This window comes from Terrapene carolina, unplaced genomic scaffold (genome assembly GCF_002925995.2).
Source record: "Terrapene carolina triunguis isolate 2854851 unplaced genomic scaffold, T_m_triunguis-2.0 Scaffold42, whole genome shotgun sequence".
NCBI lineage: Eukaryota > Metazoa > Chordata > Testudines > Emydidae > Terrapene > Terrapene triunguis.
Window position 1 is genome coordinate 3812253 of NW_020664393.1, and position 14773 is coordinate 3827025.

Sequence of the window (14773 nt, forward strand, 5' to 3'; positions counted from 1 at the left end):
AGTGTGCCTAGGTAATGAATATCTATTTAAGTGTTCCATTGCATTGTCAATGCAAATCCAGAGACAATATATTTGCAAGCGTAATCATGATAAACTGAAAAGCACTCTGTTTTGTTTATACTTTTTTAAAATAACTTTCAGAAAAATAGATGTTTCAGAAGTATGGGTTTGACAAACTATATATAATACCTACAAGTACACAAGTAATAAGAGAGATGTTAAGGATAAGTAATCGTGCATGCAAACAGTTTCGCTACAATTTCTTGAAAAGATGGAGTTGTATCACACGTGCAAAATTTTAAAGGCCCATAATAAAGCTGCATATTCACTTAGTGCAAAATCTCTTCCCAATTTGTTTAATGTTGCTTTAATAGCTCTTATGTATAATATATTTCCATTTATTGGTATGAACAATTGATCGTATTGCACACTTAAAATGTATCCCTTAAAGATGTCTTTTTGTTGTTTTTTGAAGAGTCAAATCCTGAAAAAAACCACAGAAATTCAGAATTCGGGCTTTGTCTATCTCATGGTATTGTACCCAAGTATTGCACTTCGTATGGTTTTAAGACTAAGCTATTCTGACGTTTACCTGAAAAAGAACTAGATTCACTGTAGCACTGGGGACAAAGGATGACTTAATAATGGTTTAACAACCTTAATTCTGAATTTATTTGCTTGTGAGAGTTCATACCCTTCACTTTTTGTGTGTTTAATATATTTATTATCACAAACTTATCCTAAAATGTTCTATGTTCAGGCTACTGAGAAATAAAGGTAAAAGTGATCCAGAGTAGGTTTAAGCAAATGGAACAGGTTGGAGTATTAAGAGAAAGTAAAACTGAGGATCTGTTAAATAATCTAGCTCCCAAAGCAAGATAATTTCAGCAAGGATTAGAGTTTAGAGGATCAAAAAAAGATGACTATTCATTATCATAATATAGAATTTTAAAAAGTGTTTAAATGGCATAAGAAATTAAAACAAAAGTCAGTCATAAGAGGCACAGAAATTCCAGGAAAACAACACAAGAATTTGCCTCTACTTGATGGACTAAAATTATTGAAGCCATCCTGGAAGGGCCAATGAATCAAACTAAACAGCTTTCATACTTCCAGAAGCATGCTCTGATAGATTAAAACAATAATCTCCTTAAACGCAGAATCACTAGCAGGTGCACACTGATACTATAAAACCTCAAATGCCATAAAAATATGGATTGAAACTAGACTCAGGGACTCCTAAGAAAGCTACTCAGTGGTACAAAAGATTCTTAGCGCTTAGCAGTTTTGTTCTGCAATCTGAGCACACGTTCCATTAAAAATAATATGCTATTTTCAACTCAAAGCCAGAATTCTTATCTAGCTCCTGTAAAAATGAATTTAGTCCAGTGGAAAGATAAAGCATCAAATAACAGATTCAGATTCTTTACTGGGCTTTTCTGCTGTGCCGGAGGCTGAAGTGCTTTCATTTTCCAGCATTTTCTTAGTTGTTTCTTCATCAACAGCTTTTTCTTTCTCTTTTGGCTTCTTCTTTTCGTGAACCCATGGGATGAAAGATAATATAATTCCTCCAATCATGGGGGGAACTCCAGCCAGGTAAAATGCTACATCGTAGGTACCTAGGTAGTCACGCAGTATACCTGGGGAAATAGAGAATTATCACTAATATGTAATGTAGCTGCTGCGGTTTTATTCAAAGCATGCTTATTCATAGATTCAGAGACTTTAAGACTAGAAGGAACTATTTATGATCATCTTGTCTGGCCTCTAGCATAGCACAGGTATACAATTTCACCTAATGATTTATTTATCTAGTCCAATAACAGGTGGCTGAACTAGGGCATATCTTTTAGAACAAGATCCAGTCTTGATTTAAAGACTCCAAGTGATGAAGAATTTACCCTTGAAAATCTGTTCTAATGGTTAATTACCCTCACTGTTAAAACCCTGCATCTTATTTCCATTTTGAACTTTTGATTTAAACTTCTAGCCACTGAATCTTGTTATGTCTTTGTCTGATAAATTAAATGAGATATTGTCTCCCTCTGCAGGTAATAATAGTCTTTGATCAAACTGGCTCTTAAACATTACATCACATATGCAAAACAGATTGCACTCCTTCATAGTCTCGCTTTGTAAAGTGTGCTTTCCAGATGACAAATCACGCTTGTGGCTCTTTTGTGAATCCTCTCCAACTATTCAATATCCTATTAAAGTGTTGACACCAGACCTGGATACATTATTTCAGCAGTGGTATAACCAGTGCCACATAAAAAGAGTTAATATCGCCTTCCTACTGCAGCTCAGTATTTCCATACTGTTACACCCAAAGATCAGGTTAGCAGAGCACCACATTTGGAGCTCACAATCAGCTGGTTTTCAGCAATGGCCCCATGATCCTTGTCATGGTCAATGCTTTCTAAGATGTACTCTTCCAATTATGTAAATATTGCCTAAATTCTTTGTTCCTAGATGTATTATTTGCATTTGGCTAGATTAATATGCATTTGATTGCACTCAATTTACCAAGCAATCCAGATCAATCTGTACCACTGCCTTGGTCACTATTTGGCAGCTCACCAATCTGTATCATCTGCAAACTATCAACAATGATTTTATATTTTCTTCCAGATATAAAAATATTAAACAATCTTTGGCTGAGAATCAATTGCTGTGGGAGCCCACTAGAAATTCTCCAAATTCTGGCTTAAGCGACTTGCCCAACATCATATAGGGTATCTGTGACAGATCACAGGACAAGATTCTAGGTCTCCTGCAGCTCAGTGCCTTAAGTCACAGGATAATCTTTTTCTTCTTGTCTATCTGTTTGCTCCTAGGCTAAACCTGGGAATCATGTGCCCTCTGAGCTACAAACCCTTTCCCAAAGATTGAGTGTCATGTTCATATTGTGTATCACGGGAAAAACACTGAAGTTTGTTGTCCTGCTTTACTCACCTAATGGGCCATAATTTAGAAATAGAAAGATTACAATAAGTTGACTTCTCTCTAGAGAGAAAACCTTCACCCTAAAAGTCATAATCTTTACTTTCACAGAGAAACAAATAAATGCTGAAATTGTAAAAGTGAATATTAAAAAGTATAATGAACATTTTGTTTATTAGTACATTTTATTGAACAAAAACTAACATTTTAATCTTGAAAAATATGTCCAAGTGTAAAATCATATTTCGCTTCTTTTGGCCTTAGAATGAGGTATCTTGCACTACAATTAATGTCATTTCTGTCATAAAAGTAAACTAAAATTATTAACCCAGGCAAAGATTTAAAAAACATATGTAGTAATAGAATGATGTTAGCGGGCTACATAAGGCCTGGTCTACACGGGGGGAGGCGGGGCAAGGGAGAGGGCAGCGAGCTAAGTCAGTCTAAGTCACGCAACTTCAGCTACAAAAATAGTGTAGCTGAAGTCGACGGACTTAGAGCTATTTACTGCGGTGTCCTCACTGCGGTAGGTCAATTGCTGATGCTCCCCCGTCGACTCCGCTTACACTTCTCATTCCGGTGGAGTACCAGAGTCGAGGGGAGAGCGCTCGGCGGTCGATTTATCATGTCTTCACTAGACGCAATAAATCGACCCCCGTTGGATTGATCGCTCCGGAGGTAAGTGTAGACATGCCCTAAATATCAATGATCGTTTGATTAAAGTAATTTGAGCAAAATTTTAATTTAGTCTAGTTTAAATATTTGTTTATTATTATCCTACAATAGTTCTCAATTAAATTACATCCTACTAGTCAACCTTTTTAATTATTATTAAATATTGATATTATGGTAGCATACAAAGGCCCCACTCAGATTGAGTGCAAGCAAAATGCATGAATGCTAAAGACTGTATAAAAAGGAGCAATATAACATTTTATTTTTCTGGGGAACTTGTGTTCCTTTCAGACCTATACAGCCTAAACAACATTACCCTTTTTATACCACACACAAACTTTAAAACCCCATCTGCAAGGATGTGCGTTATGCCAACCATTCTACTACCCAGGAACTAGACTCTTTGGGTATGTTTACACTGCAGTAAAATACACCCAGCTGTGAGTATTTTATTGCAGTGTAGACATACCCTTTGGAGACAATACTTTCGTTTTTAAGAAGCAATTAAGTGAACTGCAGCCTCTCTCCTCACATATGCATATGGAAATTTCAGAAAACAGTGAAAATTGCTTATAGTCTCTAAAAGTATGTCTACACTGCACCCTCCTTTCAGCGGTGTGTACAGTACACACATAACATGCCCCTCTAGCACAGCTATAAACAGCAATGTAGATTGTGAGGCACGGCTTAGGTGGGTACAATAAGGCCACGCCTGAACCCTTTGAGTATGTATCCTACTCACCCAAGCAGTGCCTTCTCCTGTCTACAATGCTATTTTTAGCAGGGTAGTTACCCATTGCCTGCCCATTGCCAGAGCCTTTCCCTGTCACAATGAAAAAGACTCCAGCAGAGGGGAAAGGTTCTGGCAGTGGGAGGCAGCAGGGAAAGAATCTGGCAGTTCCCCACTGCAAAATCTTTCCCCACTGCTTCCCCCTGCCAAAGCCTTTCACTGACACATATAGCTACACATCACAATGTGGATGGAGCCTGTCTTTCACTGCAGCAGGTAGTTATACATACCCTACATGCTGCTGCCAATGGCGTGCAGTGTAGACGCAGTCTAAGTTGGTTGCACATATGATCAGAGGACTACAGGTTATGGCTTGTACACTCAGAAATGGGGAAAATATCAGATAATTAAATCCAACTGAAAGCCTGTGTTTCCTTTTGAGAGGGCAAACTGTTATACCTATGTGTTTGAAGATACCAAGGACAAATAAGAATTCAAGGACAAAAGTAAACTAGGAAAACTAAAGGTAAATCAATAATCCAGGGAAAGAAGATACCCTACCGTACATTTTAGAGCAAACAAAATGATACACAACTAACCTTCAGCATTTGTCTCATCTTAAAAGCTTGTATCTCATCTTGAATTCAGAAAATGAATATTTGAAAAATCAAATTTAATGTAAATAGATCTATGTTAGATAAACAGACTACAGACTGTCCCAACATTTACCTGCAATGGGTGGACCAACTATCATAGGTACTGACATGAGTCCTAACAGGAATCCTATGGCCTGGGAGACATCCTGTGCACCAACTAGCTCAAAGGCAATAGGAGCCATGATACAAATGAAGCAGCCATCAAACAGACCCATGAAGAGGCAGACAGCAATGAGACTTCCCAAGGAATTGCACAGTGGAATCATCATGGACATCAGGCCAATTAAGAAGAATGATATCACCTAGACAATGTCAAAAAAGTTTAAAAAAATCACATCAAATCAATGAGAGTTGTAAAATAGGGAGTAAATGCAGGCTTCATAACAACTGTGAGGAATTAAATTGGTTACCTATATTTATTGTATAAAAAACCCCAAAAAAACAAAAAGAACCACAAAACAGTTCCTTGCTTCCTGCCAAAGTTTCTACTACTTACTCCACAGTAATGATGGATGACTCAGTTTCCATGCACATCAACATTTTAAAAAAATCTGCAGCTCCTGGGAACTATCCAGTTCCTCCTCCCCATCCTGGCAGTGTCTTCTATTTGCGAGCTGGAGAGCTGGGCTCTGCCAGGTCCAGCAGCTCTAGCAGCAGCTAACAGCTCTGCAACCCATTTGTGTGGGGGGAAAGGATATTCTGCATAGAACATTAATCTCTGTACAAATTCTGCATTGCGCAGTGGTGCATAATTCCACCAGGAGTATAAATTTCTTTCAGGCATTGTAACATGATGTAGCATATTCAGGGAATCGGGGTGTTGCGAATTATCTGCAGAGATCAGTACTTTTCATAGAAATGCCAGAACAGAGGAAAGAGTTTTTCATGGAGGAGGACTTCCCAATCCTGTTATGTTCCATAAACCACAGAAAACTTTTTAGGCAGTGTTTACACTAGGGAAATTTACAAAAGAATTCCCACTAGTTCTAAGGCCACTTCTGCAGAACTCTTGGGAGCCAAAGTGTAGACAAGACATTGCCGGCCAGATTAATTTTTGCCACTGCTTCAATTAGACTTGTTTTTCAGCAGGTTTAACTAAAACAGTGGCAAAAATAGGTCTGGCTATCAAAGACAAATTCTAGTACTAGATCACCTCTTTAGGAGATAGAATCATGGCTGAGTGTAAGCCGAGGACTGCTGATGTAGTCCAATATTGCTCTTCTAAAAGCAGTCCAATTTTGCTCCTATAAAAGCAAAATCTCTGTGGTTACATAAAAACATTGTCAATAAGCCTTTGGTTGTGTTCCAAAGCAACTTCCATTGGACGAGGAAAAAACAGTGACCATTTTAGACAAAGTGGTGGTGACCATTTTAGACAAAGTTCAGATTAACCAATCATTCAAGCATAGACAAAGATGAATCCATCTTATCTGTGACATTTAATAGTTAAATAGTAAAAGGCTGAGAAACACAGAATATAAGAAGAATCCCTTGATCACAATCACCATTAATTGGAAAAGTCATAATGTGGAAATACATTTTACATAGAGCCAAGGGCAAATAACTAGCCCATGGAGGAAGGATAGATTCAGAAAGCTTTATATCTCTTCTTTTTGTCTCCCACTACCCAAAATAGACCTCAAGTTCCAGGTGTCCTGCCCCTCCCCCCAAAATAAAACAAAATAAAAAACAAAACCATAAACACACACTGGTTGATCTTACAGTTAGGGTTATACTCAAGTGCATTTTGCTTGCTGTAGTTAAAGCAGAAGTGAAAATAAAACACTAACTCTGATAGGCTAAAAGACTCAGGTGGCATTGTCATGGAACCAAACAACTTGTTTAGGAAGCAAACTTCTACAAAACAAAGCAACTTCCTAAAGAAGGATAAAGAAAATGTAGCAGATAGCTAAAAATTTGCAAAGGAGAATCCTTGTAAATCATTTCACTACAAGATGGTAGAATCTTAGTGGAAAGTAGATATCTAGTTGCATTAGTCAACCATTTAATTCATAACTAGAGTTGCTGAAGATGTTAGATACTGGCACATTGTACACATTATGGATAATGCTGTTGTAAAATACTGCCTGTCTTTTTGTAGCCAAAGAAATCTCAGTTACCATGATTATCCACATCTACTCTCTCAATTAAGAGATACAAATGTGAAGGATGAAGGAATGCTGAATTTACTGGTGGACTGTTTCAAAAACTAGCATACCACTTTGGCGAGACAGTGAATACTCACTTCCCCTCTTAAAAGTGCTGCTTTGAGACAGAAGAGACAGATGCAGGAAACTGGCTTAATAAGACAGAGAGAGCATACCTGTCTCCTCTCTTTAAATTAGTTGAAACAGAAGATCCGTAGTCATTTAATTAGTAAAATCTATGTCCTGGAAGAGAATGTCAGAGTTTTTACCTAGCCATCTAAAGAAAAGGAAATCTTGGAGCAACAACTGATGCTTCAAAGTAAATGATTCATCTACAGAACTTAATGAGTATTATTGCAAGTTTGACAACTATTAGATGAAGAGATAAGATTGTGGTGCCTTTTAAACTACGTGCAACTTTTCTTTTCTGGTCATAGCAATAATAAAATCTCCTAAGTGTTACAGTAGGTTAGAAATCAGTCCAAAGTATGTTCGGTGTTCCTTCATCCTCCCCATTTGAATCTCTTAAATGTGCGTAAACGTACATAGCCATGGTAACTAAGATCTGTCCATCTACAGAAAGGCAGTCTTCCCCAGCAGCACTGTCCATTGAATGCAGTGCAATTAAAATCCATTAGATGTCTCTCTTGTTATTTCTGAATAAGTTTCTCTTCCCATTCTTTTTTGAAGTAGTTAATACTACCTAAAAACCCTTCAGAACTACAGCTGTGCAAAATATTTGCATTAAACCTCAAACCTACTCATATTTTCCAAGGCTTTCACAAAACTTTGTTCATGAATATGAAACAAAATTGTTTGCACAGCTGGAAAACCTGTGAGCCTCCACTCTCTCCCCAAATTTAGGTGTCTTTGTAGGCTTGAGGGGCAGTAATACGCTTCCTTGTCCTTTCTGCATGGGCCAAGTGGCTCCTTTTGCCACTTCCTTGGGGTTTTTGGGGATGACAAACAGCCACTTCCTCCATCGGGGTCTTTAAGGTACATATCTACAAGGTCTTATTAGCATGGGAATAGGACATTGAGGAATAGGGAAAACATAACTTGCTGCCAAATGACACTAGTTGACTCTTTAGTGCAGTATGACTAGGAAACCCTTCTCTAGCATCCATACCCTAGGTATTATAGGGTATGTTTTCTAGCATGTAGTTGTTAGGGAACCCTAAAACAGTTCTCTAGCTACTATGCTAAATAGATTACAGCATGTCTCTGAACTTCAGCTCAACAGAACCAGCTGGCAACAGAAGAGTTTTCTCAGTATTAAAAGCAAGGGTCCTTAGCACATCCTGTTCCCTCAGAAACCTTCATCAAAGGGCTCACAAAGGCATCCGTTCCCATAACTTCTGCCCCCTGAGCACGCTACTGGGAAGGAAGCGGCCACTTAAAACCTCCAAACAGCATGGGATCTATGGCCACCTGCCTCTAGGAGGAAAGAGTGAGGTAGATCACCAGCTCCTTCTCCTTCAAAAACAAAGATAAAAAGGGGTTCTAAGCTTTAGAGACTCATGCACTTAGTCCTGGAGGACTCTGGTATTGGTAACTGCATATACATTCTGCCTAAAGGTTTGAATTTAAAAAATTAAAGGAATTTTGTTCACTTCCAGTTCCTGCAGACCAAATTGTAGGGTGTAGTTCATAAACTCCCTTGCAAACCAAACTCTCAAGGATCTGAATGGTTTAATCTATAAAAAAGGATTCCAGGAATATTATTCTGAAGCCTGGAATGTTATTCTGAAGCCTAAAATGTCAGCACAGAGTGTGAAGTGATGGAGAAACACCTACAAGCAAGCTGGGAGATCTTCTTGTTTAGAATATCTCCAGGTTCAATCATCATTGGGATTCGTGGTCTGTTACCATCCAATTTTTAAGTTCTCAGCCATTTTTGGCTTAAAAAAAAATCATTCATGTCTTTATGAATTACACCTGTTCAACAGCATGAGCTTTCAGCTACTAGTAAGAATACACTGTGCTAAAAAACCTGAGTCTTGCATGTTTTCCCAAGATTATCATTTGTCCAGATACATTTACATTACATGTGTATGTGACATTAAAAGCTGTTTTAAATAAAAAGGAATCACGTAACATTTTCTAGGTAGTTTTCTATTATGTATCTAGACAAATGCATTTTCCTGTAAGTATAGTGCCCTCTTCTAGTTGGCAGGGCAGACAAGCTGCCTGCTTTGAAATGCTCTCTAACTCAGAGGAAAAGTAATGCATACAGCAGGAAGATCCATACCAAAAACAGTGACATTTGCCTCAAAAAAGTAAGGTTTCATGCAATCACACAAGTTATTATGAGGGGCACACGACTTCTCGTGTCGCCACTAGAGTTGTACTCAAAAAAATGCTGGCGAAACTAGTGGACAATTCTGGTTTCAGGAAGGCAAAAATCATAGTCAGTTTTGGAATGCACAAAAGTCTTGCTATTTCACAGAAAAAGAAGTGTGTTTTCTCTGAAATTTCTCATGAAAATTGCATTTCTCAATAGGGCAAGTCTGCAATTTTCCTGCAGCAAAAATTTACATTTGTTAGTAGCAGCAAACACGTGCACCTCATTTGTGACTTTCATTGCACACATACTGTATATTTAAAATGAAAATGAATGGTTTTGCATAGCTCTAATCACCAGCTCGGATCTTATTGCCAAAAATATTAACTAGCAAAATAATAAAAGGTACACAAAGCTGACAGTCCACTGAATCATCATGCAGAAGCTGTACCTGTAAATAAACTTTTTTTGCACCAGGAATATAGTCTGCAACTCTGCCGAAGATCAATCGGCCGACTCCTGAAGTGATACCAAGACACAGCAGAAGCACCTCTTCTTGTACATTTTCACCAAGCCTCTCTTTTACATGTTTCATCTGTTTAAAAAAAGAAAAAGAAAAAGAGGGGGACGGGCAGAGAAAATGTTGTGGAAATAGAATTATAAGAATAAGAAATCTTTGAAAAACAATTTATAACTCTCCCTCCCCCCACACATACATACATACTGCTTTCAACCATGTTTTAATTCTCAAAAAGTTCACCAATTCTGTTTTGGAGGGATGATAAATAATTTTTTTTAACTGTTTGATCAATGTCACATGAGATATTGACAATAGAAATTATTTAAAAGGGTGCTGGTCAGTTCTATTCTATTCGCAGTTATTCAATTACAAGGCTTGCTTGACCCAACAAAGTAAAAGGTGAACTTGGGGATCCAGGACCTATACTCCCAAATAACTCGTTGCTTCCCTGGTCAGTATTGCTCACACTGTCAGGTCTGAACGTAAAGCACAGTTGGGGAGTATCACCACAATGCTCTTTTCTCTGAGACAGGAGCTGTCCTTGCCAATTGGCTGAGAGCAGAGTGGAGATTGTAGACATAAGAGACCCCTGCTGTATTACCAGTATTGCTAATTCCAACCCTTTCAAAAGTCATGAATCAGTGTGACGCTGGCAGACCAGTTGCCAGCTCATGCCAGAGCCCCAGGCCAATTCACTTGTATATTAGTATATAGATCGAAGTGATTGTTAAACGTATAAGAGCCTTTGGTGTTTAAACTTCATGAAAACTAGTGGAATGTTACTTGCATTGTTTTCACTTATCTGTATCCCCGTTATAACACAGTAGCAAACATTTATATTGTATACACCCCTGTAACTAAATAACCCATCAAACAAGAAAGAAGCCTTGTGGAATGCAAATAAAGAACTTTAACAGAAAAGTGTTAATTTTGAAGCAAGTGGTCATCATGTGTGATGATCGGAGGTCAAAGACTCAAAATTCATTTCTCACTCCATCATCAAAGGACAAGCCCACGTGGGTAGTGACTCTGTCAGCTTGTTTTCCGTGAGAAGCTCTAAGTGTGGATTCAAGGAAAGATCCTGCATCTCTGTGCTGATTAGACTCTTACAGGGAAGTGTACCTGATACAAAGTGGAGATCCCCAGAGACAATCTGTGTACCTTGAAAAGACTTTTGAAAAACTGGCAGTTTATTACATAACTTCCAGCATTTGGAATTACAAACTGTGACTCACTTGTGCATATATTTTACCTTCTTTAACCTCTCAATAACTCTCGTTTCCTTTTCTTAGCTAATAAACCTTTACTTAGTTTACCATAGAACTGGCTACCAGCGTTGTCTTTGGTGTAAGAGCTAGTGCAAGGGGTTCTCAAACTTCATTGCACCGTGACCCCCTTCGGACAACAAAAATTACGACATGACCCCAGGATGGAGGACCGAAGCCTGAGCCTGCCTGAGCCCCGCTGCCTTCGGTGGTGGAGCCAAACCCCAAGCCCCACCACCCTGGGCAGGAGGGTGCAAAGCCAAAGGGCTTCAGCCCCAGGCAAGGGGCCTGTAACCTGAGCCCCGCTGCCCAGGGCTGAAGCCCTTTGGCTTCAGCCCCAGGTGGTGGGGCTCGGGCTTCGGTCCTGGGTGGTGGGGTTCGGGCTTTGGCTTAGGCTCCAGGACCCAGCAAGTCTAAGCCCACCCTGGCGACCCCATTAAAATGGAGTCATGACCCACAGTTTGTGACCCACTGATCTAGCGTACCAATTGATCTGGGGAAAGTGACTGGTTTCTTGGGACTGGAAACAACCTAAATGTGATGTCATTTTTGATGTAAGTAACCATTTTATCACAAAGTCCAGTTTGTCTGGGTGGCAAGATGGACTGGAGAGTCTAAAGGGACTGTCTGTGGCTCCATGGTAAAATTGTTACAGTGATCCAGGAGTTCATATTTGTCACTGGCTTGGTGAAATCTAATTATAAAACACACCACCAGTTTGGGATGTCTGCCCTGAGGTAGGCACTCTCAGTCGTGAGCCACTCCAGACAGTGTGACAGTCAGGACTTAAAAAAAAATCAGGAGATTGGCTTAAAAATAAGTTTTGGGTTCTTTTTATTTACCTTTTAGTCTCTGAGCCTTCACAATATACTCTGGTCACAGTTTCAAGCTTTATTTCTCAATCATGAGGGCTAAAAACTTACTTAAAGATGATATTTTCACATAATGACTTGACTCAAGGAGCTGGGGCTTTAAGAAAAAATGCCACGTATCATGAGTCTTTCAAATATATCACAAGAGTTGGCAACACTGATTAGTCAGAGTGGGGTGCCTTGCAGCAAGTGGGTGAGAGGATCCAGAAAGACCACACATCTATTGTGCAGGAGACACAAGAGGGACTCTCTGTCCCCAGACTTCTGCAGCAAGAGTAAAATCCTACTGGATTGAAGATAATTTCTGAATGGGAAAAATGGAACAATATGGAGAATAGTATAGAGAAGATTGAATGAACATGGATTAAGGACAGACACACATGAGGAAAAGCATGGATAGAAAAAAAAGTTGTGGTCTGAATACAGGCCTAGGAGTCAGCAGCTGTGAACATGGTTCTGACACCAACTTTTTTTCTATCTTGTTACTTGGATACACAATCTGACATTGGAAAATGCCTCAGTTTCCCCATTTGTAAAATGAGAATACCTACTTCTCAAGGATGTTAGGAAAATTAATTTGGTCAATAATCTGCTGCAACATGTGGTGAGAAACTTTGCTTGAATCTAATATAGTCTGTTAAGTTAGGCACTAGTAAGCATTTTATCTTTATTTTTCTTGTAACCATTTCTGACTTTTATGCCTAATTATTTGTACTCAAAATCTCTCTGTCGTTATTAAACTTTTTTTTACTGTTTTATCTAATCCAGCGTTTTTAGACTGAAGTGTCTTGGTAACTATTTAAGATAACAAACTGGCATATTAGTCTCTTAAAGGAATAATGGACTTAATATATTTGTAGTGTTCAGGAGAGGGCTGGACAGTACAGGACATACATTCCTGATAGAAGATCTGGGACTGGGGTGTGCGTTGGAGTCATCCTGCAGTATAACCAAGGTTGGCGAGAGCCAGGACGTAGCTGGTAGGCCACAGTTACACACAGATATCCAGGGTGTGGCTTGCATACTGGAAGGCTGTTTGTGAGCAGCCCAGATGGGAGCTACTACAGCAAGACATTGTAAGGCACCCAAAGTTGCAGGGCAGGGGTGACAATGCCCCTCACTAGTCTGGATTGTGTCACAGAGTCAGAAAAAGTTCTTGAAGAGAAATGAGTGATCAGAAGAATAATCTGAAGAGGAAACTAAGAATTTTAGAAATTATTAAACTTAGAAAAATTAGACTAAAACAAAAGTTGAAACAGAAAGCAAAATTGACACCAAGATATACACAAAAAGGAATGGAACAATGGAGTCAAGGGATGGAAATGGGGCGGGGAGGATCATAAGGGGACATGTAATACATTTTTAAAAATATTTTACAAAGTTTGCTGCCAACATGTTACAACATACACATACACATGAAAATTCAACATTTACAGTCCATGTCATGGGACAAGACTGTAGGAGATGGTAGAGTACTGGGGAAACCTGATTGTGGCAGAAGACAGCCACAATCAGAAGACACAATGGGATATCACCATCCAGTTGGTATATATCTAGTGGGGATCCACTCAAACAATTGTCAGTTCTTGGCACAATGTTATTCAATATTTGTATCAAATGATTTGAAAGAAATTAAAATCCATGCTGGCAAAATTTGCAGAGGACACAAAATTTGGAGGAGCGGTAAATAATAAGGAAAGGTCAGTTCTACAGAGTAATCTGGATTGCACGGTAAACTAGGCTCACTTGGACAATGTATTTTAATACAGCTAAATGCAAGGTCTACTATTTAGCAACAAAGAACACAGGTTATGTTTACAAGACGGCATCCCAATTTGGAAAGCAGTCACTCAGAAAAGGACTTAGGGGTCCTGGTGGATAGCCAATTGAACTTGAGCTCCTAACAGCATGCAGTGCCTACGAAAGCAAATATGATTCTTGTCTGTATAAGCAAGATAACATTGAGTAAAAGTAGGGAGGTGTTAATACCACTGTATATAGCAGGGATCGGCAACCTTTGGCACGCGACCTGCCACGGTAAGTAGGAAGCAGCACGGGCCGAGAGATGTGCTGGCCATCGCTTCCTGCTGCCCCCATTGGCCTGGGGCAGCGAACTGCGGCCAGTGGGAGCCGCGATCGGCTGAACCTGCGGATGCGGCAGGTAAACAAACCGGCCTGGCCCACCAGGGTGCTTACCCTGGCGGGCCGCATGCCAAAGGCTGCTGATCCCTGGTATATAGCATTAAAGAGACCATTATTGGAATACACTGTGAAGTTTTTGTATCCACACTTCAAAAAGAATGTGGACATATTAAAAAGGGTTCAGAAAAAGAGCTACAAGAATCATAGAAATGTAGGGCTCCCTAAGAGGTCATCTAATCCATCCCCACCCACCCCATCCACACGCAGAGGTAGGAACAAGTGTACCTAGACCATCCCTGACAGATGTTTGTCTACACTCTTTTTAAAAACCTAAATGACTTGAGATCAGGAAAGTGTGACAGTGTACCCCATAAGGCTTTATGGTGTGTGTGTGCGCTTATAAATGTATGTATGACATAACTGGAATATGTTTTGTGCTGTCTGTGCCATGTAACATATCTCCGTAAAGGTTATGGTCTACTATATCTATTCATCCTATTTGTACACATATATCATTTTCTACTTGAGGTTAAGAATAT

The 14773-nt window shown here is 39.3% G+C and overlaps 1 protein-coding gene across 1 annotated transcript in view; it reads right to left on the reverse strand.

Annotated features, from left to right (window-relative positions):
- Window positions 1–18: 18 nt before the first annotated feature.
- SLC16A10 (solute carrier family 16 member 10) overlaps window positions 19–14773 on the reverse strand; it is a 156838-nt gene continuing 142083 nt past the window's right edge. The window contains exons 4-6 of the mRNA XM_024216030.3: window positions 9887–10030; window positions 5078–5306; window positions 19–1640 (exon numbers count right to left, since the gene is read on the reverse strand). Of these exons, the coding sequence (XP_024071798.1) occupies window positions 1405–1640; window positions 5078–5306; window positions 9887–10030 (609 nt within the window). The 3' untranslated portion in view covers window positions 19–1404. The remainder of the gene's footprint in view (window positions 1641–5077; window positions 5307–9886; window positions 10031–14773) is intronic.